Consider the following 25,389-nt stretch of genomic DNA (forward strand, 5'->3'; position numbering starts at 1 on the left):
AGTGCTTTATTTTTTTTTTCCCTTGAATAAAGTTATAACACCTATCTGAAACTTTGGCTATAAATAGCACCAGAGGCAAACATATTATGAATCAAAACTTGCCTTCAGCTGCATGCAAATTGGAAGAACACTGGAAGTTTCCCCCAATGAAGTTCTGCTGTATCACAGCAATAGCATTTAAAGATGGAAGAACAGAATGAGGTGGAGAAGGACGAAGGCTTTGTGGGGGAACACTCAGCCATGAACGGTCTAGAATCTTGTCTAATTTTATCAATATGCCCAACCAGAAAAAGCCTCAAAGGAAAATTAGGACATCAGAATAGCTACAAAAATGCCAGTTTGTCCCTTAGGACAAGCATTTTTAAGGGTCAGCTTCAGAAAAGCTCTGCAGTTTCCTTTAATAATTAAGTTTTAATCATAACAAATTTACAGATGGCCAGCTGAGACTCTGGTTTTGCAGCTACCTAAATCAACTTGGTTGATGCCCAAAAAATGGATGAGCTATTCCTTCTGCCAGTCCCACCCTCACATTTTTGTCCCCACCTAGCTGGAGTACCCTGTTAACAATATCACTGAAAGCTACTTCTCATTACTTGGTTAGTTTTCTGATCCAGCTTATCATGTGGCCTCATTCCAGCAGAAATGGATGTTGAAAATGCATGGAAACAGGCAGGAATACCACCCCTCTGCAACTACTGCCTGCATCTAGATCTGTATAAAACAAATACAAAAATTCCATTTAAAGCCTAGAGAGGGCCAAAGGTCTTACAACAGCTCTTTGAAAACCCTGCAACAGAACACATGCTACTCCTCCAATTCCTCTGCTGTCACAGCCATATCACATCAGTGCCTTAGGGTCCCCACAGCAAACACATGTTACTTGCACCTTAAAACATCACAGCTCACTGTCACTCTTCCACAAGATTGTGAAGAGTAGTAAAATAATGAACAGTAATGTACAATCAAATATCCATATTTTAAACTCTTTAAATATTAGCTCACTCTATCTTGACACAGCAGGCAAGAAGACATGAAGTTACAAATTAACAGTGTCTCATAGAGAGTTCTTAAAGGTAAAGGACTTTTACAAGTTAATTCAAAGTCTTTTGCAAAGATAAGCAAAAGCACTAAAAAAAGAAAACCATATAGTTTTACAAACCTAGTCTAATTTAAAAGCAGTAATGCTGAGATAAGATAGGTGAACTCTTAAAGAAAATAACAGAAACCAATGAGATAACACCATCTGTTGGAGAGAAGAAATGCAAGAGTGACTACACAGAAAGACAGAAGTGTTTTTTCTTCTTTCCTCTCCTCAATTTCTGGCACAAAAGGCATATAGAAAAGCGTCTTCTTAATGGCTGAAAAACTGGTCCCAATCTGACTACCATGCTCCACATGACACCTCTTTTTTCTTAAGAGCCCTACAGAGCAATAATTCTCACTTCAATCTCCAGTTTTAATGCAATATGTCGAGAATAAAAAACCGGGAAATTGTAGATTGTTATAAGATACATCAGGAATAAAAGGTTATTACAAACAGATTAGTCCAGGGTGGAAATGACACAGGCTAAGCAGGAGGCATGGATAATCTGGGTAAGTGCCATGGAAAAATAAATATCATGATTGAACTTAAGGCAAATGGAAGCAGTTCAAATTGGCTTCCTCCAATTCATTGCAGAACATGTGATGCCCACATGTCCATTTCCAACAAACTTCACCATAAAGAAACAAAGAGCAATACTGTGAAGTGTTGAAAAACACATCTAGCCATCTAGCACCAGCTTCTTCCATGCCATAACAATGTGAATTACTGCAGCTGCCTGATAAGCATGAAAGAAAAGCATTTGGGCTTTTTTAGTCTTTTTATTTCCTTGTCTTTTGTAAGAGAGCTACCAGCATTTATTTGAAGCACACCAACCTGTCAGTAACTGCTCACCTTGCAAAGAAGAGGAATTTTTATAAAACACACATTGCCAGTTGGTCTAAAAGGCTCAAAAGCAGTAACTCCCCTCAGCCTATTTCCTCTGTCCACGACATGCTCCTTCAACTTCTCTGGCCCAGTTCTAGAAGGTTTCTATCACGTTAACTTTTCAGAACATCAGCTGCTTTATCCAACTCCATATGAGGCCACAAAAATGTTAGTGTTTGCTTAACAGAAAGGTCAGGAACTCCTGGCTACGGACAGGATGTCTCTAACAGCAGCAGCCCACATTTAAATTGATCATAAAAATCTCAGCCTTACAGGAATAACTGATCATGTCATTGCACGAACGTAAGGAAAAATTTTAGTAAGGGTGGCTTAGAGAAGGACCTCAAAAAGAGCCATGCTTAAGTTTAAAAACTAGCTTTATGGTAAAGTGTTATTAATCTACTTATTATTAAAGCCAAATACCAGCAGCAGAAGGATCATATGAAAACTATGCAGCTTAAAGGATGTTCCACCAAAAACAATTCTTACATGACAATTTGAGATCACGGTTTGATTAGCAAAGACAGAGGATATTTCACAAGCATGTTACCAGTTTTTAGAAAAAGAGCAAAAGCCCAACTGTTACAGTGACACAGTCCATTCTCTGTGCTCTTGCCACCGATTAAAAATAGCGAATTTAGAAATACTAAGGATAGATATCACATGCAGAGGAGTGACTGAACAAAACAGTTAATGGTTTGAATTAGGTTTTGTCTGGGGTAAGACAAATATTTTATCACTACAGGACAGCATATATGCTGTAGTCAATGGGGACATGGGAATTCAGCTGTTAAAACATCACTGCAGCTTCAGAGGAAAAGATTCAGTCCTGACCTAGAACCACAATGAAGTCCCCTTTAATTAGCTCCACTATAAATTGCTAACTGCTCATCACAGCAGAGCAATCAAAGGCAGATGTAGGCACTGTTAGCCACATTAACCCTGGCTGCTGCAATCAACGTGTTTTTAGCCCTGCTAGAGGGGTTAAATTATTTAGGTTTGAATTATTTTTTAATCAGCAAATTCCTTGCTATTTCTAGTGGCTGTATTACCATGTTTTAGGGCAACCTTGAGGACATCTCCATTTCTCCCTCCTTTACAACTACCCAAAAATATTCCTTCCTCTAATAATACCAGAGAAAATACACAGAAGTTTCACTTTTGATCATTAGCAAAAGCAGAAAAGGACTCTGACATCAAGTATGTGAGACAGTCCATAATTCTTACATGAATAAAGCATTAAAACTACTGAGCTGGCAACTGCTCTTGACCTTTGAGCCTCAAACCAAGTGTGACAACTACAGCTCGTGTTGAACTCAAATTTGCAGTAGGAACAAGTGAAATAAGTCTTAAGCCGTGCCAAGGGAAATATAGTTTGGATATTAGGAAAAAGCTTTTTACAGAAAGGGTGACAAAGTACTGGAATGGTCTGCCCGGGGAGGTGGGAGAGTCGCCATCCCTGGATGTGTTTAAAAAAAGACTGGATGTGGCACTCAGTGCCATGGTTTAGTTGAGGTGTTAGGGCTGGGATGGACTCGATCTTGAAGGTCTCTTCCCACCTTGTGATTCTGTGTGAAATAGCATGGATGACACTTACAGCCAAATACATTACCAAGGAATACTTAACCAGAAAAAACCTGTTTCTTCTTCCCCCTCCCACCTGAAATTCCTTTTTGCACCCCCCACTACTTCTTTCCCAGCTGAAACTAGTACAACTCTTTGGATAGTCAGAGTGTGGTTAAGCAGAGGAAGCTATGCTTGTTTGCATGGAATCTGCTATTTCCTCTCTGCCAAAACACTTGTTTAAAGAAGTCATGTAATATTTCTATTAAGCTGTAAATGCAGTTGACAAGGAAATGGCCTACTGGCAGTCCATTACCTTTGTGGCAGTGCCAACCAGCCTACAGCAAAATAGTGTGCATGGTAATTTTACTATGCATTCCCAGGCAACAAAATTGTGCCTTACATAAATACCACATAACTCCAGCAACATCTAGGAAAAGCAATGAAAATTTGCCCAAGCTTTCATGCTTGCCTGTATCAATTCTGTGTCATAACTAAAACAAAGCATGTACATATGGCCAAAAGTCCTGTGAAGCTGTATCATATGACACCAGAAAAACTATTGCAACTTAAATCTGTGTATTTCTTGTTAACCACTGTAACAACTCACTAATAAAAATTAAGAAAAACTGGAGGTATCAAATATACAAAAGAGCACTAACTACATACAAGCCCTTAAAAACCATAACGTAATTTATTAACAAGAACACATGTTGTATGTAACCCAGAATTGTGTTAGATTACATTGGCCTTTGATAGCATTCACTTGATTGCAAGAATTAAACAAGCATTCAAACACAATGACCTTTGATTTATAAGCAGCTATTGTCATGCACATAAAAATCCTCTCTGATAATGTAGTCCTCACCTTTCAACAGCTGGTGCAACTACATACAGTCATGTTACTCAGATATAATTAAGGCATTTTTGTTGGAAGTATAACCAAAAATCCCAGCATGATCAAGTGTAGCTAATTTGTCATCAATCATTCAATCATTCTTCAAAACATTTTTAGAGGTTATTTCATCTTAAAATCTCATGAAAATCAAGCTTAAGAGATACTTATTTTGTTCTCAGCTTTCACCTGAGTATTTTTAGTTTGAGTTGTAATTTTAAAACAGTTAATTACATGGAAAAAAATATGGTGCAGGAAAACAATTAAACTTTACCTCCAAAATTATGTAATGTTTCTAAATGAAAATCACTCACCAGGTTTAACAGAAATTTCAGGAAACGCCTCTCCTCCAAAGAGTACACACAACCAAAAATCAAGAACCCCACAAACAAAAATAGCACTAAATACACTTAAATTCAGATGTGCATCACCTTATAGTAATTGTATGTGAACAGTACCTTCTCTTCTATAGTGGTGGTTTCTTTATATTAATATTCTGATGCATGAGGCACCAGCAAAAGAAAACTGAATAAAATAATTTAGTATGTATGACAATTCTGTGGAAAATTGCTAAGATTTTTCTGGAAAAAGATATGCTTTAAGCAACATAAAGTGCCTTCTTAATCCAAAGTGGATTTTAAACAATTTAAGAACGGAGCATTTATTGATGCTTAGTGCAATCAGCATAGCTATTCTATAGCTCATTACAAAATAATAGCAGCATGACTAACAGCATCAAGTTATCCCTAGATAAACATTGATCCCCATTAGCTTCTCCAAGTAATTCCTTTGTAACTGCTACTCCTCATAAAGCAACAAGTTCTATTTACATTCTTTTTGCAAAAAGTAAACTAATTCAGTAAGAGACCTTAAGAGTCACTAATAAATAAAAGCTGTCAGGTGTAACTAATAATAATGCTATTAGCACTGCTCCCATGGGACAGTTCTGAATTCTTCTTTAGGTCACCTTTATTTCAAAACTGCCTTTCAAAAACAGACTGACTCTTGGTGATGCTAATCTCCAAGTGCAGTATGGAATAGAATATTCTAAGTATTACCCCAAAGCCAATTAAGAGCTTCCTGCTGCAGCTCTCTCTCAAGTAGAGATACAGGTATTCTGAAGCCTTACAGAAGTACGGTAAAACACAGACAAACTGGAGCCAAGAGGAAGCAATACAGAAAGTAAAAATTGTTAGTATTAAAATCTCTATCCATAAACATACAGCTTTATGGCTCCAGTATTAGGGAGTTTTGGATGTTTTGTGGGTTTGAGGGTTGGTTTTTTTAATACGACAAACAAGAAATGCCAACATACTTACCCTCATTGGGTGAATATCAGCATATGGAGGCTTTCCTTCAGCCATTTCTATTGAAGTTATACCAAGGGACCAGATGTCTGCCACACAGTTATAGCCAATCTCTTGTATGACTTCAGGAGCCATCCAAAATGGAGTTCCTATAACAGTATTACGTTTTGCCATTGTATCCTGTAATTATATTATTCATTAAATTAAACCAAAGATGCTTATTTTCAGATTATCTTTATATCAATTCTACATTTAAAAGTTAAATTATCCACCTAAAGGTCAAATGGTAGTGACTTCCAATTAATACCAAACAGATTCAGCCCATCAGCCTACAGAGGCCAAAGAGGTGACAATAAACCTCATACTAAAATTTAGAGATCATCAGGCACTTGATACACTGGGCTATAAAAACAGACATCTAAAAACTAAATAGCCCTGCAGCACATCAAATACCCACCATAATAAAGAATGTTAGTTCTGCCACTACCACTAGTGGCAGTGACACTGCTCAGACACAAAATTCAGGGCAGAAGACAATGGCGAAAGAACAAGGTTGGGAGCACTACAGCATTTTAAAATTATCTTCCCACAGTTACTTACTGTTAACTGGCCAGCCACACCAAAATCAGCTAATTTTGCATGTCCCTCAGTGTTAAGAAGGATGTTTCCAGCTTTTATATCTCTATGTATTTTTCTCATAAAGTGCAAGTATTCAAGTCCTTTAAGAGTAGATTTCAAAATAGTTGCAATTTCATCTTCTGTTAGCTGAAAGAAAACATAAAACCACTTTCAGGTATACACATAAGGTCCATAGATTTGACTTATTTAAATCATGATCACTTCATAGTGATTATTGTAAAGAGCACAATGCTTGACTTCTTTTTTTTTAGCAGACCAGAAAAACTTCCGTTTTAAAGCTTAAAAAAAACCAAATAAAAAATAAATTATTAAATGCCAACTATACAGAAAAAAAGATGTTGTGTAGACTGGCAGGCCAAAATGCTCTTAACTCTAATATAGTGCAGAGTCACATGCCATCACAAATGCTACAAAAAATTGCAAGTCAACTGGCAAAAAGCTGACAGACATTTTATTACGAAACAAAACAAAACAGAGCGAAAAAACAGACATATTTTATTTGCTTCATAAATAACACTACTTCTTGAGTAAGTCATCAGCTAGCAGTTGTTTATCCTCATCACTTTAGATCAACACAATAGGAACAAATAAGCTCCTGAACAAGTGTTATCAGAGAAACAGCAAGAGTCTCTTTTTCAGGTACCAGACCCCCTTGATAACACTTCTCAGATTTTCATCAACATTTGTTCTCAAATAAAAGCACAAACACGCAAATATAACTCATTCCATGTGATGCAATTGCTCAAGGAAATACAAAGAAACTACCCACACAACTGAAATGCCAGTTAATTACAGTACACTGATGCTTCAATATAAGAACTAAAATTAACTTCACACATTCTCAGAAACACAAGAAACTGGAAAAGTAAAGATGAATACTCTGATTTGGCTGCAATGCTGGGTTGCATTTTTCCCCTTTCCTCTACTTTTCCAATCCTACACAGAAAATAAACTAAGCACTAACAATTCCTTCCAGCTTCAGTTCTGAAAGTGTTGGTAGGCATCCACACCTCCCTCCAAAAAGCAACCACCACCAAAAGCCTGTAAGAAACAAAAAACCCACTCATGATCACTCTAAGCCAAAATAATGAATCAACAAAAAGGAAAATAAATAATTAGTCAGCAAGATTATTTGCACTTGAGCTGCTCACAACAAGTTTTAATTATTTAACAAACAGAACCACTTCCCTGTTGCAGCTTCTGTCCAGTCTCACAAAACCTAGGTGTGGAGCCCAAGGGCACAGTTACACATTTGTTTAAACAGCAGTCCCAAGCTCCAGTCCCTCCTTTCCCTACAGCAGTAATTCACAGTGTCTCAGTGGTTCTCACTGAACCACTGTAACAGACAGATCCTAGTTAAAAACAAACCTGTCTGCCAAATTATTTTTCCAACAAAACAGTTCCTGGATTCAACTCATGGCACAGTAAAGAAGGACAACACTAAGTAGCTGCTGCTCAAATTGGCATTGCTTTCAAAAAACTGCATGTGTTGATATACCCCAGGAGTTCCAGAGACTTTCATAAACCTTTTCCTATTCAAGCAGAAGATGAAATTGATGGTGGTATATTCCAAGCCAAGCAGTTACCGCCTCTGCTGTGCATTATGCATTCCTTGACCACCATTTATCTCTGAGATCTTTCAGTGTTTCTATTCAGCAGCACACTGCTCAGAGCCTTTATTTGTGCTACTTTATGCTGACTGCTATGCTGCTTCAAAAGACTGTATGCCAGAAGAACTGAAAACCCTGTTATACACAGCTCAAATAAGACAACTTTCCTGGCAAGGTGCCATGAGAGTAAAACCATCTACCTAATCTGGAATCAAGCAAGAAGGGACTTGAAATCAACTGTAATATAAACTTAAGTATGGTCAAAAATATATCTGGAGAAAGAGACAATCCTCATTATGTGAGCTAAAAATTCTATGGTGAATCACTAAAACTGTGATTACCTGCAAACTCACACTTCAGGCAATTTAAACCCTGGCTTTAAACACTGTATCTTGAATGGTTTAAGACAGGCTGAGTGTAACACTTTCTGCCCAAGCTTTGCCGAATCCACCCAATTTCAGAAACAATACAACGTCCTGAATCTCCAAAGCCTTCCGTGCAGCTAATCCTGGACATGCAACAGAAAATGACCCTGAGCACTGACAAATGTGTAGCAAGATAAGCATACAACTTCCCTCCCACTTTCATCTAGAAAGAAGTATCATGAAAAATGGTGCTTAGAGGACATGGCAGAGATCGCTCTTCAATATGTTGTGCTTCTAAGGAGGTAAACAACTAGCTTTAGTTCTTGAAAAATTAACCACATGAAGATCTTTGGATCATCAGCTCTAGATGGAGAAGTGGTTTGAAGTGGATTTGTAGCTTCATGGCAAAGTCAAGCTCTCAAAAGGAGACGCTGGAACCAAAAGCTGGCAAATAAGCTATGGAGTGAGAATCCAGCAAACCAAAAAAGAATCCTGGAGTACTGCAGCCTGATGCACTATCTGGGGACCCTCAGCAAAGTAAAGCTCTAACATGGCTAAATATTATAGATAAAGCATTTACACATCCAAATACACAAAGTGGTTAAAAAAGCCCAGAGAAGTGAATATCACCTCTAAGGAGTAGGCAGAGAGCACAAGTCATGTTTACCACGAACAGCAGTAACAGGAAAGCACAGGAAAAAAGAAGGAAGAACAGATTTACAGTTCCAAGACACATCAATCCCACACAGCTCCAGACATCCTAGATTTATCCACTTGTGCTTCACATAATCATCACCTATATAACATGATGCAGTCACTAAAATCACTCCTACTTATACTGCTGCTGAACATGGCCAAGTATGTGCACAGTAACACTCAGAAAAAATGTTTGGCTTTAATACCTAATATTATTTAGAAGGATGCAATGTATTGCCAGCCTAACACAAGAAGCAAAGGAAGTACACTCACCGTCCCTAGAGGTCCCTAGACAAAACTGCCTTTTCAGAAAATAATGCACTGCCATATTGAACACTGCCATGCAATCAGCACAAAAAAAGTATTAAAAAAAAAGATTTCAAAATCATTAATTTTATTATTTTTTGTGCCATTTAAACTTTCTTCAGAACACATACCACTTATGCATAACAGTGAAAGCACATAAATTACAAAGTTCTCCACATGTATACATACCTCTAAATCCAGAAACACTATTCAACTATGCAGTATTGCAGCTGAGCTGTACTGCATAGTTAAACGCAGTACACCATTTCTTCCCTTACTGGATGCACTAAGCATTATTTTAAAAGTTTCACTTATGTTGTTCCTGTAGACCAGAACCATCTTGTGCAGATGTTTTTGCACACATTAATGGTATTTAAGTATTTTGTGCACTGCCTGCCAAAAAGCAAATGGTATCCTGGGCTGCATGAGATAATGTTGCCAGGAGGTGCAGGAAGGTGAGTGATCCTTCCCTTCTTCGACACACAGCTAATGCCACACCTGGAGTGCTGGGTCCACTTCTGGACTTCTCAGTACAAGAGACACAGACACACCAGAGAGTTAACAAAGGGCCACAAAGACGATCACGGGACTGGAACATCTCTCCCAGGAGGAGAGACAGAGAGCTGGGACTGTTCAGCCTAGAGAAAATAAAGCTCATGGGGAATTTTTTTAATGCAAACATGCAAATAACTGAAGGGAAGGTGCAAAGAGGATGAAGTCAGGCTCTTTTCAGTGGTGCCCAGTGACAGGAACAGAGGCAATGGACACACTCTGAAACACAGGAGGTTCCCTCTAAACAGCACTTCGAGGTTCATTTAAACTGTGAGTGTGACTAAGCACTGGAACAGGTTACCCAGGGAAGTTGTGAAGTCTCCCTCCTCAGAAATCATGCAGAAATGGCCCTGGGCAGCCAACTCTAGGTGACCTTTCTTTAGCAGGCTGGTTGGGCCAGATGATCTCCAGAGGTCCATTCCAACATCGACCATTCAATGATTCTGTATTCATATAATTTACAACTCCATACAACAAAATTAGGTGCATTTTACATCAATTTGAATAAAACATGGGTGGTTTGTTTCAGCTGACTTGTCTATATTTAAAGTTTGAGTATCATCCCAAAATAAGCAAACTCCAAAATATATCACTACTAAGGAATAAGTAAGTTAGTTAACTGTCTGAACAAAAGGCAAGTATGTGTTGCTAAGAAGGTAAAATCACTAGCTTTAGTTCTTGAAAAACTAGTGGTTGAGGTCCCTGATGACAGAAAGCTAGGCAGTGTTATTCCAGTTTACATAAAGGGCATGAGGGAAGACCCAGGAATCTATGTATCTGTTAGTTTAATCTCAGTTTCTACAAAACTGATGGAGAGCATCATACTAGGTACTACTGAAAGGCTTTGAAACAACAACGAGATCATCAAGCACTGTCAACATGGGTTCACAAAGAGAAAGTCCTGTTTAATTTTATACCTTTCTGTGATATGGTCACCCACCCACAGTGAATGAAAAGTAAGTGGTGGATACTGATTTTTAGTTAAGTAAGGCTTATGATACTGTTCCTCATGGCATCCTTCTGCAAGATGAGCAGATACATAGTGAGCTGGAGGCTGAAGGGGCTACATCTGGCAGGTGACTTGTCATCAGTGACATACCCTCAATTCTAGGGCTAGTTTTGTTCACTACTTTTATCAATAATCTGGATTATTGATATGCAGGAATTGAATGCACCATTAGTAAAGTTCGTTGAGGATACCAAAGTGGGAGATGCTGTTTGAACAAAAAGCCTTGCAAAGGGATTTGGACAGAATGGAGCACTGGGCAATGATGAACAGGGTGAAACTGAACAAGCCTGAATAACAGATTCTACATCTGGGATGGGTAACACAGGGACAAGCATAAATTGGAAGAGTAATGGCTTAAGAACAGCCCTGCAGGAAGGGATTTGTGTGTGCTGGTCAGCAGCAGGCTCAGCAGGAGTCAGCAATGCACCCTGGCAGCCCAGAGGACAAACCCCTTCCTGGGGTGCATCAAACTCAGCCTCCCCAGCCGGTCACAGAGGTGACTGTCCTGCTGTACAGCCTTGTGCAGCCTGGCCTTGAGCTGTGTGCTGCTCTGGGCCCCACAGCTGAAGAATGTGGGTAAAGGATGAGAATGTGTCCAGAGGAGGGGAAATAATGATTTTTTTTTTTTCTTCAATGTGACAATAACATACAGTTCTTCTTTACAGCATAGAGACTATGTGACACACAAACTAATGCAAACCTGATGGAATTTGGGGAAATAAATGGAGGACACTTTTATAGCCTACCAATTGTTGGAAGTAACAAGGGACCAATATACATAAAAACAGATCCAAAGCTCCTATGAGTACTCATTTATTCACAAAACCACAAATAAACTCTTAAAATTCACATCAAAATGCTTCCTAATTATGTCTCCTCCCTTCTTTACTCTAAATTAGAATCTGTCCTCATAAGCATGGTTAAAAGTCATTATATAGGTAGTGTAGTGTCTGTGCTCCTACAAGCAACTTTGAACATACAAATAGCAAAGCACATAACCAGAACATTACATGCTTTGTCACAACACACAACTTGCCATCTACCCAATACCCAATACTCCCTAGTTCTAGAAGTAGTTTGACATTGACATACACGCAATGCCATTGATCATCACCACACAGAACAATTAAAAGAAACAAAACTATTTCATATTAATATAAAATTATGTTCTAGTCAATGTTGCTATCCTGATCTAGATGTATGGTTCTTACACTATTCTATTCCTGATCAATCTATATGGGCAGTATTTTTCCTGTAAACAAGTTGGTCTATTTTATTCTGAGATTTTCCATGCACAGCATCAGTCTTCCATCAGCACAGCTCTATACATTGCACCTTAGTATAATCTCACAGTCACAGTCTTTCTGCTTTGTTTCTGATTTCTGTTCCTGTCAAGACCCTCACTTAAAACCTTGTGGAACATTTATCTGTTTGGTATCTTAGGCTAGTTCTAACCCTGTATGCTGTCCCTTTGATGGGCTGGTGCTACCTTCTAAGTAAGATTCATTCATGGAGCAGCTTCTAACCCTTCACCATCAAAACCACATACAGATTGTATATTAAAAAGAATATGAATGATAAAGGTGAACAACTCTACAGCCTACATAAAATACATTATACATTAAGCCAATCTTTAAAATCAAAATCTGGAGCAAAGCAGCAAATTCTAGTGTTCCACATCTATTAGGATACTATAACAGACATCTAATTCACATATTTATATCTAACTGGCTATGGATGCCACACACAAGGGAGACTGAGGGGTGCATTTATCCAGTCCATCACACACCACCTAATCCATGCAGCTGTTGGGACAACTCATCCACAGGTTCTCTTGCACACATTCTCCTTCCTGAGGCCCTCTAAAGGGGTCTGGGTAAGCTGAATTGTTTAACTAAGTCCATTCCCAGCTGCTCTTTTTACACTAGTACATGCACATTAAATCTGATGCTTCCAGGAAGTATCAGATTACTGCATCTAAACACTCTGATTAGGTTGAACACACAGGGTAGGTCCACTCTCATGGCAAATAAAGGAGCCATTCTTCCACCACAAGCTAGGAAGCTCAAACATTTCACATCCTATCATCATCACACACCTCTCCTATTCTTCATTTACATGAAGACAAGGCTGGACTAAGAAAAAACCTGAGATGCAGGAGAGATGGGCAAATAAGCAGGGAAGAAGAGATGACAGTTCCCACAATACCCTTCCCATTTGTAGTATTTGACATCTAACTTAGGAAGTAGGCAGAAATCTTCAGAGAGAAAAAGAGTTGTTACAGTTTAGCCTGAAGCCAATCTTAGATTTTAGTTCCCACTACCTGTTACAAACTACAGGGTCCTGAAATTGCTTTCCTTGAGCCTCCCTTTCAGGGCAACTAGACTCTTTTGAGCCAATCTATATGCTATGAGTAAAGATAGTGCTCTTCAAACAAAATCACAGCCTCTGTCTTGAAGTAAAGTACCAAATAATGGCATTACTTAGGACAACAAGGTTTGGTCTACATCTGCCAGATAATCTTCACTTAATCCTATATTATCTAAGGAGACGCCTCAATATTACAGTAATGGACAGAGTAAGAACTCACTATCATAAGACCCAAGCTGCACAAACTCATACAGAAAATATGCTGCAATAAATATAACAACAAATATTCACTGTACAGGTGATGACCAGTGTTAGTATTTTTTAAGATTTGTTTTTCACTACATAATCCCAGTAACATAACTTTCATAATATTTCTTGAATATAATATGCAAGAGACCTCATCTTCTCTTTCCTTTAAATTAGCATTTTTGTAGTGGATTATTAAAGACAGTGCTAACACTATGTGTAGTTTGAAAATTACTACAGCCTAGCAGCAGCATAAAATTGTCTAAAACATACCTAGCGGCTCATAGGAAAAACTATTTCAGGAAATCTTATGCTTAACATTAGCTAACATTAACACATAGACACAGGCAGATCAAGAACTGATCAGAATATGGAAGTCAGACTCTTTAGCCCTTCATTACCAAGTCCCAGCTTCCTATAAGATATCTATAAAGTACTGAACCAGACTTGAGCACAACCTTAGAAGTAAAGCAGAAAAGTACAGAACCTCTTCAGCACTGCACTAAGTGCAGATTTTAACTATGATTCAGTAGCACATGCTTTGGCATGTCTACACACAGCTGTGATCAGCACCAATGTAGTTAGTTTGGTTGTGCAAAGTCCTCTTCTGACAAGAATAAGGTCAAGAACTGCACTGGAAGCCCTTAACACAGGTCTGCTAAAACAACACAACTGTATGCCTTTCTAACAGGAAGCACCTATTTGAGCTGTCACTGTTCTAACCCAACTTTACCATTGTAGGGAACACATTTGCTAACAGATCACTTGGCTCACAAGCTCCACGCTTGCTCATACCATCCCCACTGGGTCTGACAGCATCACCAAGAGACACCTTGCACAATCTTACAGGCCAACAAAGAGCTGGCATAAAGGGAAACCTCCTGCAAGTATGGAAACAGTCTTTCCTGGCAGGCAAAGTAAGTAAACACAGCAGGAGGCCATCTTGAACAAACTAAGAACTCATAACTGAAGTGCAGAAAATAAGGCATGCAAAGGGCAGAAACAGATTACTAAAGATAATAAAGAAGCACTGCCTGGATAGTAAAAAGCTGAATTACAAAGGCCAAGAATAGGGTGGACTTGAATCTGGACAACAAAACAGAGGACAGCAAGAAGATTGTATTGGTCTATATGCAGAAGGAAGGAGGAACGAGGAAGGAGGCAGGAGGAAGGAGGAAAAAAAAGAAAAAGTGTTGAGTGGTCAATCTGTTGACAAGCTATGCAGAAATCTCCCAAATATGTTCCTTGCATTAGTCTTTAATAGGGTTTCTCTGACTCTCGGTTGTCTCTGCCTAGTAGCAAAATGGATAAAGTTGGGAATTACTCTAGTAAATTGGACAAATAAAAGTCTATGAGAACAGATAAGATACATCCAAAGGTACTAAGGAGCTGGCTCATGTCAACTCAAGGCTCTCTTTTATCAGCTTTAAAAGGTTACAGCAATCAGGGTGTCCCTTACAATACCATCATCTTCAAAATGGGTAAGAAGAAGGACCTGAGGAACTACAGGCTGATCAGCTCATTCTCAGACCCCAGGATATTCTGGGGTGAATCCACATAGAAGCTAATCTAAAGACACACAAACGATAAAAAGGTTACTGGAAACAGCCAACATAAGTCGACCAGAAGGAAATTATGCTAAATTAACCTGGTAATTTTCCTGTGAGGATGAAGACAAAGCTGAGGATGTCATTTTGTCTAACTTAACCAAGGCTGTTGGCAGTCTCCAACATAAGTTTTTAACTAAATCTGGGGAATCATGGAGAAGATGTAGAGGAACAGCTGGCTGGACTGCCAGGCTCAGCAGTGGTTCAACATGTAACCAAGAGCCAGCTATAAGCAATGTTCTCAGAGACTGATCATAGGGTGAATACTCCCAACATCTTGATCAACAACCTGAACAATGAGCAAGAACATACCCCCATCGTGGTTCGTAAATGACATGAAACAGGATGGAAACAGTCAATACACTAACAGACAGGCAGGGCTACCATGTAGAGGGATCTCAACAAGCTGGAAGAATTAGCTTGACAACAAATACAGTAGCTCAACAACAGCAGAGTCCCACACCACGAAGAACCACTTCCATGCTATGACCAGTATGAACTCAGAATCCATGTGGCAGGGAACATTCCTCCAGGAAAGGTTCTGGGTGGCTCCAGAAGACAAGCTGAACATCAGCCAGCAACATCAGCAATATGCCCTCACCATAGACTGGCCTTCATTGGGAAAGCAGAGTCAGGTCAAGTAAATATCCCCCTCTATTTAGCATTTGAGAACACAGATCTGCAACACAGTGCCCTGTGTCCAGGCTACATAAAAGAAAGGCTGACAAATTGGAGAGTCCAACTAGAACTGGACTAGAGGGGCTAGAACAAACCAAAACAAACCCCACTGAGCATACAAGAAGAAATAAAAGTTCACAGGGCTGAAGAAACTGTTGAGTCTCCCATTTTTCAGATTGTTAAAACTGATCTGAACAAGGTCCTAAACACTTAATGGACTTCCTTCCTTGGAAAAGTAAATTCACCTAGCTGACTTCCAGAGGTCTATTTCAAATTAAAATTATCACTTATTCCAAATCAGTGGCACACTGCTCACCTCCTTCCTTACCACCTCTAAAATAACCATCCAAATTCAAAACAGTAGCCTTTCTTTTACCTGCAGTTCTTCTACATTTCATCTGTTTCCTCACCACAATAATATATAGTAATAAACCCATCTAAACTCTAAAGACTCTTTTATTGTAAAATAAAATATATGTGGAAGACTGCAATGAAACTTGGCTCAACTCCTATGGAGACAAATTTTATTGCCCAGATTATAACTTTATATGCAGAGAGGTTGACTCAAACTGGAAATACATTAAAAATTCAGGTGATATTTCTGTCTCTCCAAGGCAAACAATGATGGGGTTCTTTTCAAAGGAAAGAGTAGTGTGGGGAGGTATTAAGGTTAAACTTCCATCCCTTATTACAACAGGAATAAGATTTTGCGTGTTTTGCAATGCAAGCTATATACAGGGTACCAGTAGATGACTGATTAAACATTCATTCAAACAGCTACCTTTTATTGCAAGATTTTATTATAAATTTCTTCATATTCTACATTTACACGGTCATTTCATTGCTTGAGCAACTTACAACTGGCACTAACTGAAAATTATTTACAAGAGGGGGAAAAAAAAGCTGCTGCTTGCATTGAGCAATTCTAACAACTTTTTATTTGAAAAATCATTAGCAACTCAATTTGAAAAATGAGTAACTGACTTCAAACCACAGATGCAACTTCTGCTATTCTCCCAGAAGTTATACAGATTTGTTTTGTAAAACATGGGTGAGGAGGCAAAGGAGATCTGTCGACTGTGCAACTAACTAGTATGTTCAGATCAGAAAAAAATGTGAAAATCCTATCTCCTCCTCAACATACCATAATCTCTCTCATCTTTTAGCAGTGACCTGACTGCAAAGAAATCAGTAGGAAATATAAACATTGTGAAATACAGCTATTGGAACTGAAAGCTTTCTTCCAAGAAGTACACTTTTTAAACAGATAGTGAATTATATGATGCTGAGCATTTTACTGTGAAATACAGCTATTGGAACTGAAGCAGTAGTTTGTAAGCTTTCTTCCAAGAAGTACACTTTTTAAACAGATAGTGAATTATATGATGCTGAGCATTTTAGTATTACATGGGTAGTTTTAAGACAGCCCACAAAATGAATTCAAACATTTTATGCACCTGTACAAAACTAGAGAAATCATCCAGAAATCACAGTCTTCATAGAACTGACTTGTAGATGTGCTCACGGCACAAGCTGGCAACAGCATTTCTTTTAATGGAAAGAGGAAGGTCAGATAAAGTTTGTGGATAATTCTGTCTTCAGAGCAATTGTTATAGTAATTTACAAATAAACACAGGAGTTCAGAGGATGTATTATTTAATAGCATATTAGTCCTCACTGAGTGAGCATGATCCGCTAACACTGTAGAAAAAGGGGGAAGAGAGGACAGTTAGTGTATCCCAAAGCACATTTACCAGAGGATGCTGCATGGCCAATCTTTGTTTTGAAACTTACGCAATTCTGAATGCTTTTGGTCAAATGTGGCTGCATGTAATATATACAAAGTTATTTTGGAAATGGATGAATACCAGTGTAGATCAAGCTTCCTTTTCTTTCATAAAAATTAGCCAACACATATCTTTGTATGCCAGAAAAAAGATGCAAGTTTTGTATTTGGGGGGAAAAAGAGTAATTTTCATGAGCAAATTTCCAAGCAGATAAACACAGTTTAACACAAGGTTGAAAGAAAGGTCCATCATTCTGAGAGTCAGACAGTACAATCAATTTTTTAAGGAACTTACAATGCTGATCTACAGAACTAAGGAAAAATAATGCCCAGCATTTATGTAACAATCATTCAGAGCCATACTAAGGATTTTATTAGACAAGCACCGAATAATCTCAGCTTTGCATTTTGCAGAAGCTAGTATAAGCTACACTGCTTTGTAAGGCTAAACACAGAATAAGGCAACCAGGACAATTGTGATCAAGTTCTTTCCTCCTTTTCCTCAACCTGGCTGCAGAGAAAAGTAATTTAAGAATGTTGGCCTAAAGATCAGTGTCTGAATAGTAACACAGCTGATTAGCCCATTGAATCAATTCATCCCCTGGAAGGCCCACTGACAGAACATGTCAGCAGCACAGCCAGGATGGACTTGTCCATGGACACCAAAATGAGATAAGCAAGTGAGCCAGTGCAGAAGGAATTTCAGTCTTGGTGTATGGACTGTCTGGGTATTAATTAATCCATGTGTGCTCAACTGAGGAAGTTACACTGCAACAGACACTACTTAAAAAATACAAGAGGTACTAAGCCCTAGATAGCTGCTTTACAGCTAATGATCACATGAACTTTAGTGAAGCGAAGGCCTACAAATCGGAAATATTTTAACTGTGAAATTACTGAGAAATATGACTGTTTAAAACTGCAAAACAACATCCTTACAAGCAAAATCCTTGAGCCCAGACAACAAAAGATTTACCCTGGATCCCCATGGTAACATAGAGAGAAAGCAAATCCAGCAGGACATTGAAATACAGCATCCAGAGATTTGAAAACACTATTCACTTGAATTAGCGGAGCTTAAACACATGGCAAAAAGTAATTAGCTAAGAAAACATGACAGAAGCTAACCATCAAAAGTACATGAGGCACTATATATGGCACGTAAAGGAAATAATTTTAGATACAAAACACACAATCTCTGGGCCCATCTACACAGCACACAGCACAGCTATCCATTCCTACACTTATTACTTACAATATTGACCCAAATAAGACAGGTTTGTCTGATAAACCTACAACACAGCTAACACCTGGTATGTTTCAGTCAGTTGAATTTGGTTCCCAAAGAGTCAGGATTAGAATTACTTAGTTAATCATGATCAGTGGATGAGCAAATGCATCCTCAATAATCATTAGAGAGACAAGGTTGGTTGTGTGTAAATATTCTCCCCTATGTTAAGGGCAGCCAGTGAGTGTTGCTTCACACTGTAATTATCTATTGACACTGGAAGTCAGTCTCATACATGTTCTTCCTTCCTTTTCCTTGCATCAGATCAAGCCACTGTGCTGCCAGAGAAGTCCAGAGCTAGCTCATGAGGGGGTGGGGAGAACAGAACAGAGAGGAAGTTCCCCCATCCTATCATCAAGCTTATCGAAGATCACCCTGCAGCCACAGACAATCACTGCATCTGAGGCATGGAAAAGGCAGGAGGAACACATCAGTCAGGTTGGAGGACAGCAGCAGAACTGCCCTTCCTGGCAGCAACCCACAGTCTGAATGCATAAGATACATGTACCTCCCAAACCAGTCTCTGAGAAAAGCAGACAAAACTAGATCTAAGCTTTGCTGCCCAGGACTGATGAACACCACACCCCGGATGAGCTAACAAGCACCATGGATTTGCTGAAGTGCTGCTGATCTGCCTGGCACACTAGAAGACTCCAGGCAGAATTGCGGGGATCCATTTAACTTCAAATTAATGGCTCAGGCCTCTTGGACAAGAACCTGCTCTTGCTAAGCTGAAAACTTCTCCATATGAATAGACTCCAAACAGTCACTAAAAATTACCCCAAATTTGGATTCTGTTTCCCTTGGTTTTCATCCGCTAGAACAGTGAAAAAAAGCCCAGTGTTGTTCACTTTCTAGACAAACACAATTTTTGAAAATCAGAAACCACAAAAACAGAGGATGATCAATAAATAGAGACAAGCAACAAAGGCAAATACATATTAACATTTCCTCCCCAAACAGCAGGAGAAATCCACCTTCTCCTATGACTTGACTTAACAATGATCCTAGAATCATTTAGGTTGGAAGAGACCTTTAAGATCAAGTCCAAATGATAATCCTAATGGCCATTGCACTAAAGGGTTCTTACTTCAACTTTCTCTCTTTCTTTTCCTTAAATATGAAGAAGCAGGAAATAAACTTTTCCATGGCCCGGCACAGTCTTCATTTGACAATTTAGGAAAGTTACAGAATACATAACTCTACGTGTCTGACTGTATTCAGTAAATATTCTGATAAAATAAGAAAGAACTCTCTCCTTATTTGCAAGTGAATATATTTATTTTCTTATTACAAAAACATTTCTTATTTCCATTTAATGAATGAATGAATAAATAAATAAATAAATAAAATGTAAGGTCATCAGCAGAATGCTCAATTACTTTAAGCAGCCTCATTCCAGCAATAGTCACAAGTTTCCCATCACACACAGTCTGAGTGATCAGGCCACTGTTCCACAAAGAGCAAGAGCATTCAAACACATCCAAAGCCTCTGCCTAAATCTTCCAAAACTTGCAAGACAGAGGCATAGCAAGGGAGAAATTGAGGAGTTTGTTTTACTTATTGTTTTGTTATAGGCACCGGAACACTCCCTATTCTATATATACACCAGGATGAAAATTCTGTCCAGCCTGGTAGCCTGTCTGAATGTAAGTACATGCCAAGTAAACTGTGACAGCTGTTTGCTTCACCTTCCCAGAGATGTGAAGCACATGGACTTCCTGCTCCAGTCATTACCCATTTGAGTGCACAGTCATTTTTTCCTGGTCTTATTTAGCTGCCTTCTGAAAATCAACTCTGAGCACCTACAAGAACTTCTGCAACTATAAAGTCACTCTCATCATCATGTGCAAAGAAAAAATTTTTGCTTTGCATCTACTGTGACAAGTGATCTCTTGTTTTGTAATAAACAGTGAGATACCCTTATCTTACTTTCTTGGTGCTACACATGGTTTTCAAAACCTTTTACCATGTCTCTCCCTCCAGGTACTTCTTCTCATCACAGAAATATCCAAATACATCTGGCTATCTGCTTCTAGAGAAGTAGTCTTTACTTCTGATCAGCCCTGTTACCTTATTTGATCTCCATAGTTCTGCTGTGTCCTCGGTACCACTGTAAACTCTGACAACCACTTTACTTATTCAACTATTTCTAAAAGTTAAGCCCAAGCACTCATGAACCTGAATATAAAGACTTTGCCTTCCTCACCAAGCCAACTATATTTCTTCACATTTAGTTGTGCTTATTTTCTCAGTAGTACAAAGCCTTTCAAGTCTTTGCCAGTTTCCACCACTAGGAATACAACCTCTCACCAGTATTTCTACCCTATTACTGAAACAGGACAGACAACAACCCATGCAGTAGACCAAAACACCTTCTTTCTTATATTTAAAACAATTACCCAGCTGTGACAGAACTTGCCATTTACTCCAGATTACAGCTTTATTTGCTTGAAGAGCTTCTGGTGTGGAAGTCTGTCCAAAAACATTTCAGCACATCCAACCAAATTTACAGCAGCCACCATTAATTGTGTCCTTATCAACTGCTTCCCAGAACTCTACTAGCCATGCACTCCATGACTTGCCTTTACAAAAGCTTTATCATTGGTATCCATGCATTTACTGATTATTGTCTGTCTTAGAATTCATGCTATTTAATCATATGTACCTTAACAAACAGCAGTAGAAGACATAGTTTGTCTGATCAGACTCCAACATCCCTTCCCCTCAAATCTTTAATTAATTTACTATGTCAATATCTTACAACAGATATAAGAAAAACTAGATAGCCTAATTTCATATAAGTACACACACATTCATACACACACCTTTTTTAAAATAAAAATTCAAGCATTTTCTATCAATGCACAAACAAGTTTGCACCTTTTTTTTTCTTTTCTTAAATTCTATAAATGGGTTATGGTTTGTTTTTGTTTTTTAAATTTGGACTAGCTTGTGCCATTTCTTACTGGAGCTACTGATCCTTGGATAATATACAGCAGCAAAAATTTTTTGATATATAAGAATTTTTAATATACAACACCAATCTTGAAGACTGCAGAACTCCAGCAATCTCACATTGGTTTTGGCTTTTCCCTGTCACTTCAACATCCCAGCAGCCTCAATAAAAGCTACCTTTTCCAAAGGGTCTCCCTTTAGTCTCAACATCACCTCCACTTCCTAATAAACTTAATTCCATTTTCTTTTATGTCTTGTTTTCTAAACGTTGCTTTTCTCTTCTATACTTTCCCCCTCTGCTCCCAATTAAGGGCCAAGGAACATTTCAGGGAGTGTTTACAAAATGTGAAACCCAGCAAGTAGTGTCACCTCAGAGTACTTGCTGGTAAAAAGAATACCTCAAGTTTCAGCCCATTACTGAAAACAATGGGCTCAAAGGAGTTCAAAGTTGCTTGACAGCTACAGCAAAACACTTTTCAGAGAAGCTGTTTCTTAATTAGAACTAACAACACCTGCTTCCTACGGGCTTCCTCTATATTATTGCTGTTTTAAGTCCATGAAGACACTTCCATACAACCCCCATTTTGGTTCCCTCTCACATTCCTTAGTTGGCATCTCTTCCCCTTCTCCTTCCTTGAGTAATGCCAGTTACTCCTCATGCTCCCTAATTACTGAGTGAGAGCAAGACAATTTTACACCTGTTTCCAAACTACGCAGCTACTAAGTGGCTGCTGACAATCTGTAAGGTGGAAGAGGTTGGGGAAAGAAGCCAGTTTTGCCTTCTACAAAGCAGTAATCTTCAGGAAATTCCCAAGAATTGTATTTCAAAATGCATTTGCTTCTGCTGGTGACCACTCCACAGAGGAATGCACAATGACAGTCAGTAACTGCATGAGCTTGTTTCCTGGGAACCAAGGCACAGATAGGCCCCTTGGCATCAGCCAAGATCGTGTCTTGTAACTCCAGCCTTTTTTCTGGCTTCCAATCTTAATTCACAAGTTGATTTTATGAACTGCTTTATATTTAAAAAAAAAACTCACCGTTTTATTACGCAGTCTAATTATGTCTGAAACAGAGCCAGCTCCACAATATTCCATAACAATCCATAGATCTGTGTTCTTAAAGTAGCTGCCATAGTACTTGACAACATAAGGACTAAATGGGAAAAAAAGTTAGATAAACAGATGAATTCTTAGTAGAAGAAAAAATAAATCACCAGCACACCTGTTGTTAAAAACTGTTTGACACAGCTAAAGAAAAAGTGCAACCAAACACATTTTAAATCTGTAATTTGCTTAACCAATGCCTTTTTAGAGTAAATTATGATTACTTAATAAAATTATAAAGGCACTACTATGTATATAGGTTTTCCACAACCTTCAAATACAGACATAGTTTTCCCAAACATCAGTCATCTGATAAAAAGCTTTGTTTATCCCTCCTCTAAGACCTCTCTTGAATGCTTCTCTTCTTAGAAAGACTGCCTTGTTTTCTTCTCTCCAGAGCAAAATCACATGGAAACTCAACCATGTTTCCCCAGTTTTGCAAGAATGAATTTACTTCAAGCACAGAACTAGACTTTCTTATTAAAGATAATCTAGTGCTGGTTTGAAGCCTGCTGGATTTGCAAATGCTTTTCTACTGAAGCATCTCATGTGAAGTGATAGTAGGGTCACAAACTATGTGGTAGAAGGTATTGCTTTGCTACTCTCATCAGTCTGTCACTTGACATAATGTTTCCTTGGAGTCACTTGCAAAAGAAAGGCAGAAACAGATGTAGTAAACATAAAAAATCACCCTTCATAAGTTATTAGATGGTATATTTAGGTGTAGGTTTGGGGTAGAGTTTTTGGCAGGAACTGAAACAAAGAAGGCTACAGTTTGATTGTGATCTATCTCCCACAAAGTCAGGAAGTGAGATACTCAGATTTCAGACAGTGAATCAGAACACCTCCATTATGGGGTAGAACCAAACACCATTTTGTTTTGGAGCAAGGAGCTGTATTTTAGGATCAGCATTTCTGGCAGCAACATTCTTCATACAGACTGGTACTAGAAGAAGAGAGGACCTATGGTTGCCTCCTTCAACATGATATCTTTACAAAAAGACAGGTCAACACTATCAAAAAACTACTTCATTTAAGAGCAACTGTTAGCACTAAATGAATTTGCCTTTTCAGAAGCAAAGGTGGGTCAGTCTCCTCCTAACTAGTCCAAATGTCTACCATTTACAAGCATGACACATTGATCTTGCTCCTTATAAATTCATGAAGTGAGGAAGGTTGTATTACTTCTAAAGAAAACCCACTGATTTTTGTGACCATCTCTTACCAGATTTATATTATGCCAGGAATTCCAGTAACAATTGGGTATTATTATCAATCAGGACAAGATTATCTTTTCAAAACATTAAGTGCTGTGCAATTTCAAAACACTGTTCATATTTGCCTGAAGACTGACATTAATAAATTTGATTTGGAAGTTATAGCCCAAAACTCCATAGACAACAGAAACAGCAAAGCAATTTCTGCATCCTTGCATTAAGGCTTCCTCTTCTACAAGACCTGCAATCATAAGACCTGTGAACAAGTGTAAGGTAACAATCCACCAGCACTTTCACAAGACTGTTCACTTTTTGAAAGGGACATTCCCACAGGAAAAAGACAGAAAAGAAAATATTTTTCTGGAAGTTAAATGCTAGCCATTCATATTCTGCTAGAAACATCCTTATCAATCTTTTGAAACAGGTGGATTCAGAATCTCATAAAGCCAAAGATATTTAAAGTAACCTTTGGCCTTAACAGTGCAAATAAAGTGAGGCAAGCAGGGAGAATTCTAAGCAGAGGCCAGAATTTATTCTTTCAACAGTTTTTGTTATGTACATTATTTGTACTTCCTTCAATCCAAAGCAAGGAGAGGAGGAGGTCCACAACATGGTTCCTTTAATTAAAAAGTCTATGTTGGACAATTTACCTTCCATGAAAAGGTTGGCAGCTGCTTACATTTCAACTATTTTCACAAGTACAAATACATTTCCACATAGACTCTTAGAAAGGGAACAGAAATCTCATACCTACCTGTCACATTGTTGCATTATAGAGATTTCTTTAATTATTTCTTGAAGATCTGACTCCACAGGGACCTGTTTAATTGCTACAACTTGTCCAGATTCTTTGTGTATTGCTTTAAACACGCTACCATAAGACCTAAAAATAAGAGACAATTTTTTTAAAAAATAAGGCAAACTGCTTCTTTTCCATTATGCACAAAAAGTCACAAAAGCCATATGTTCATGCAGAAATTTGAGCATTTTTCAGGCAACAAAAAGATCAGTTCTACCAGGACCTCAGGAAAGACAGAAGAATGCTTTGTCAAGACAGCAGAAATTTTTGTCAAGACTTAAGAATTTCTAATTCCATTACAGGTGCAAGTATATTTGCTGTGTTAACAAACAACAGACATAAAAAAATGCATAAATATATAAGGAAAAGTGTAGAAATCCACTAAAGCATGCATTTGCTTTAGTAGTAAAACTTGTCTATAGA

At 38.3% G+C, this 25,389-nt stretch overlaps 1 protein-coding gene across 1 annotated transcript in view; it reads right to left on the reverse strand.

Annotated features, from left to right (window-relative positions):
* STK3 (serine/threonine kinase 3) overlaps nucleotides 1–25,389 on the reverse strand; it is a 128,907-nt gene that overhangs the window by 96,290 nt on the left and 7,228 nt on the right. The window contains exons 3-6 of the mRNA XM_041470835.1: nucleotides 24,922–25,050; nucleotides 22,885–22,999; nucleotides 6,335–6,499; nucleotides 5,747–5,914 (exon numbers count right to left, since the gene is read on the reverse strand). Of these exons, the coding sequence (XP_041326769.1) occupies nucleotides 5,747–5,914; nucleotides 6,335–6,499; nucleotides 22,885–22,999; nucleotides 24,922–25,050 (577 nt within the window). The remainder of the gene's footprint in view (nucleotides 1–5,746; nucleotides 5,915–6,334; nucleotides 6,500–22,884; nucleotides 23,000–24,921; nucleotides 25,051–25,389) is intronic.

Source organism: Pyrgilauda ruficollis, unplaced genomic scaffold, assembly GCF_017590135.1.
Source record: "Pyrgilauda ruficollis isolate IOZ18807 unplaced genomic scaffold, ASM1759013v1 scaffold25, whole genome shotgun sequence".
Lineage (NCBI taxonomy): Eukaryota > Metazoa > Chordata > Aves > Passeriformes > Passeridae > Pyrgilauda > Pyrgilauda ruficollis.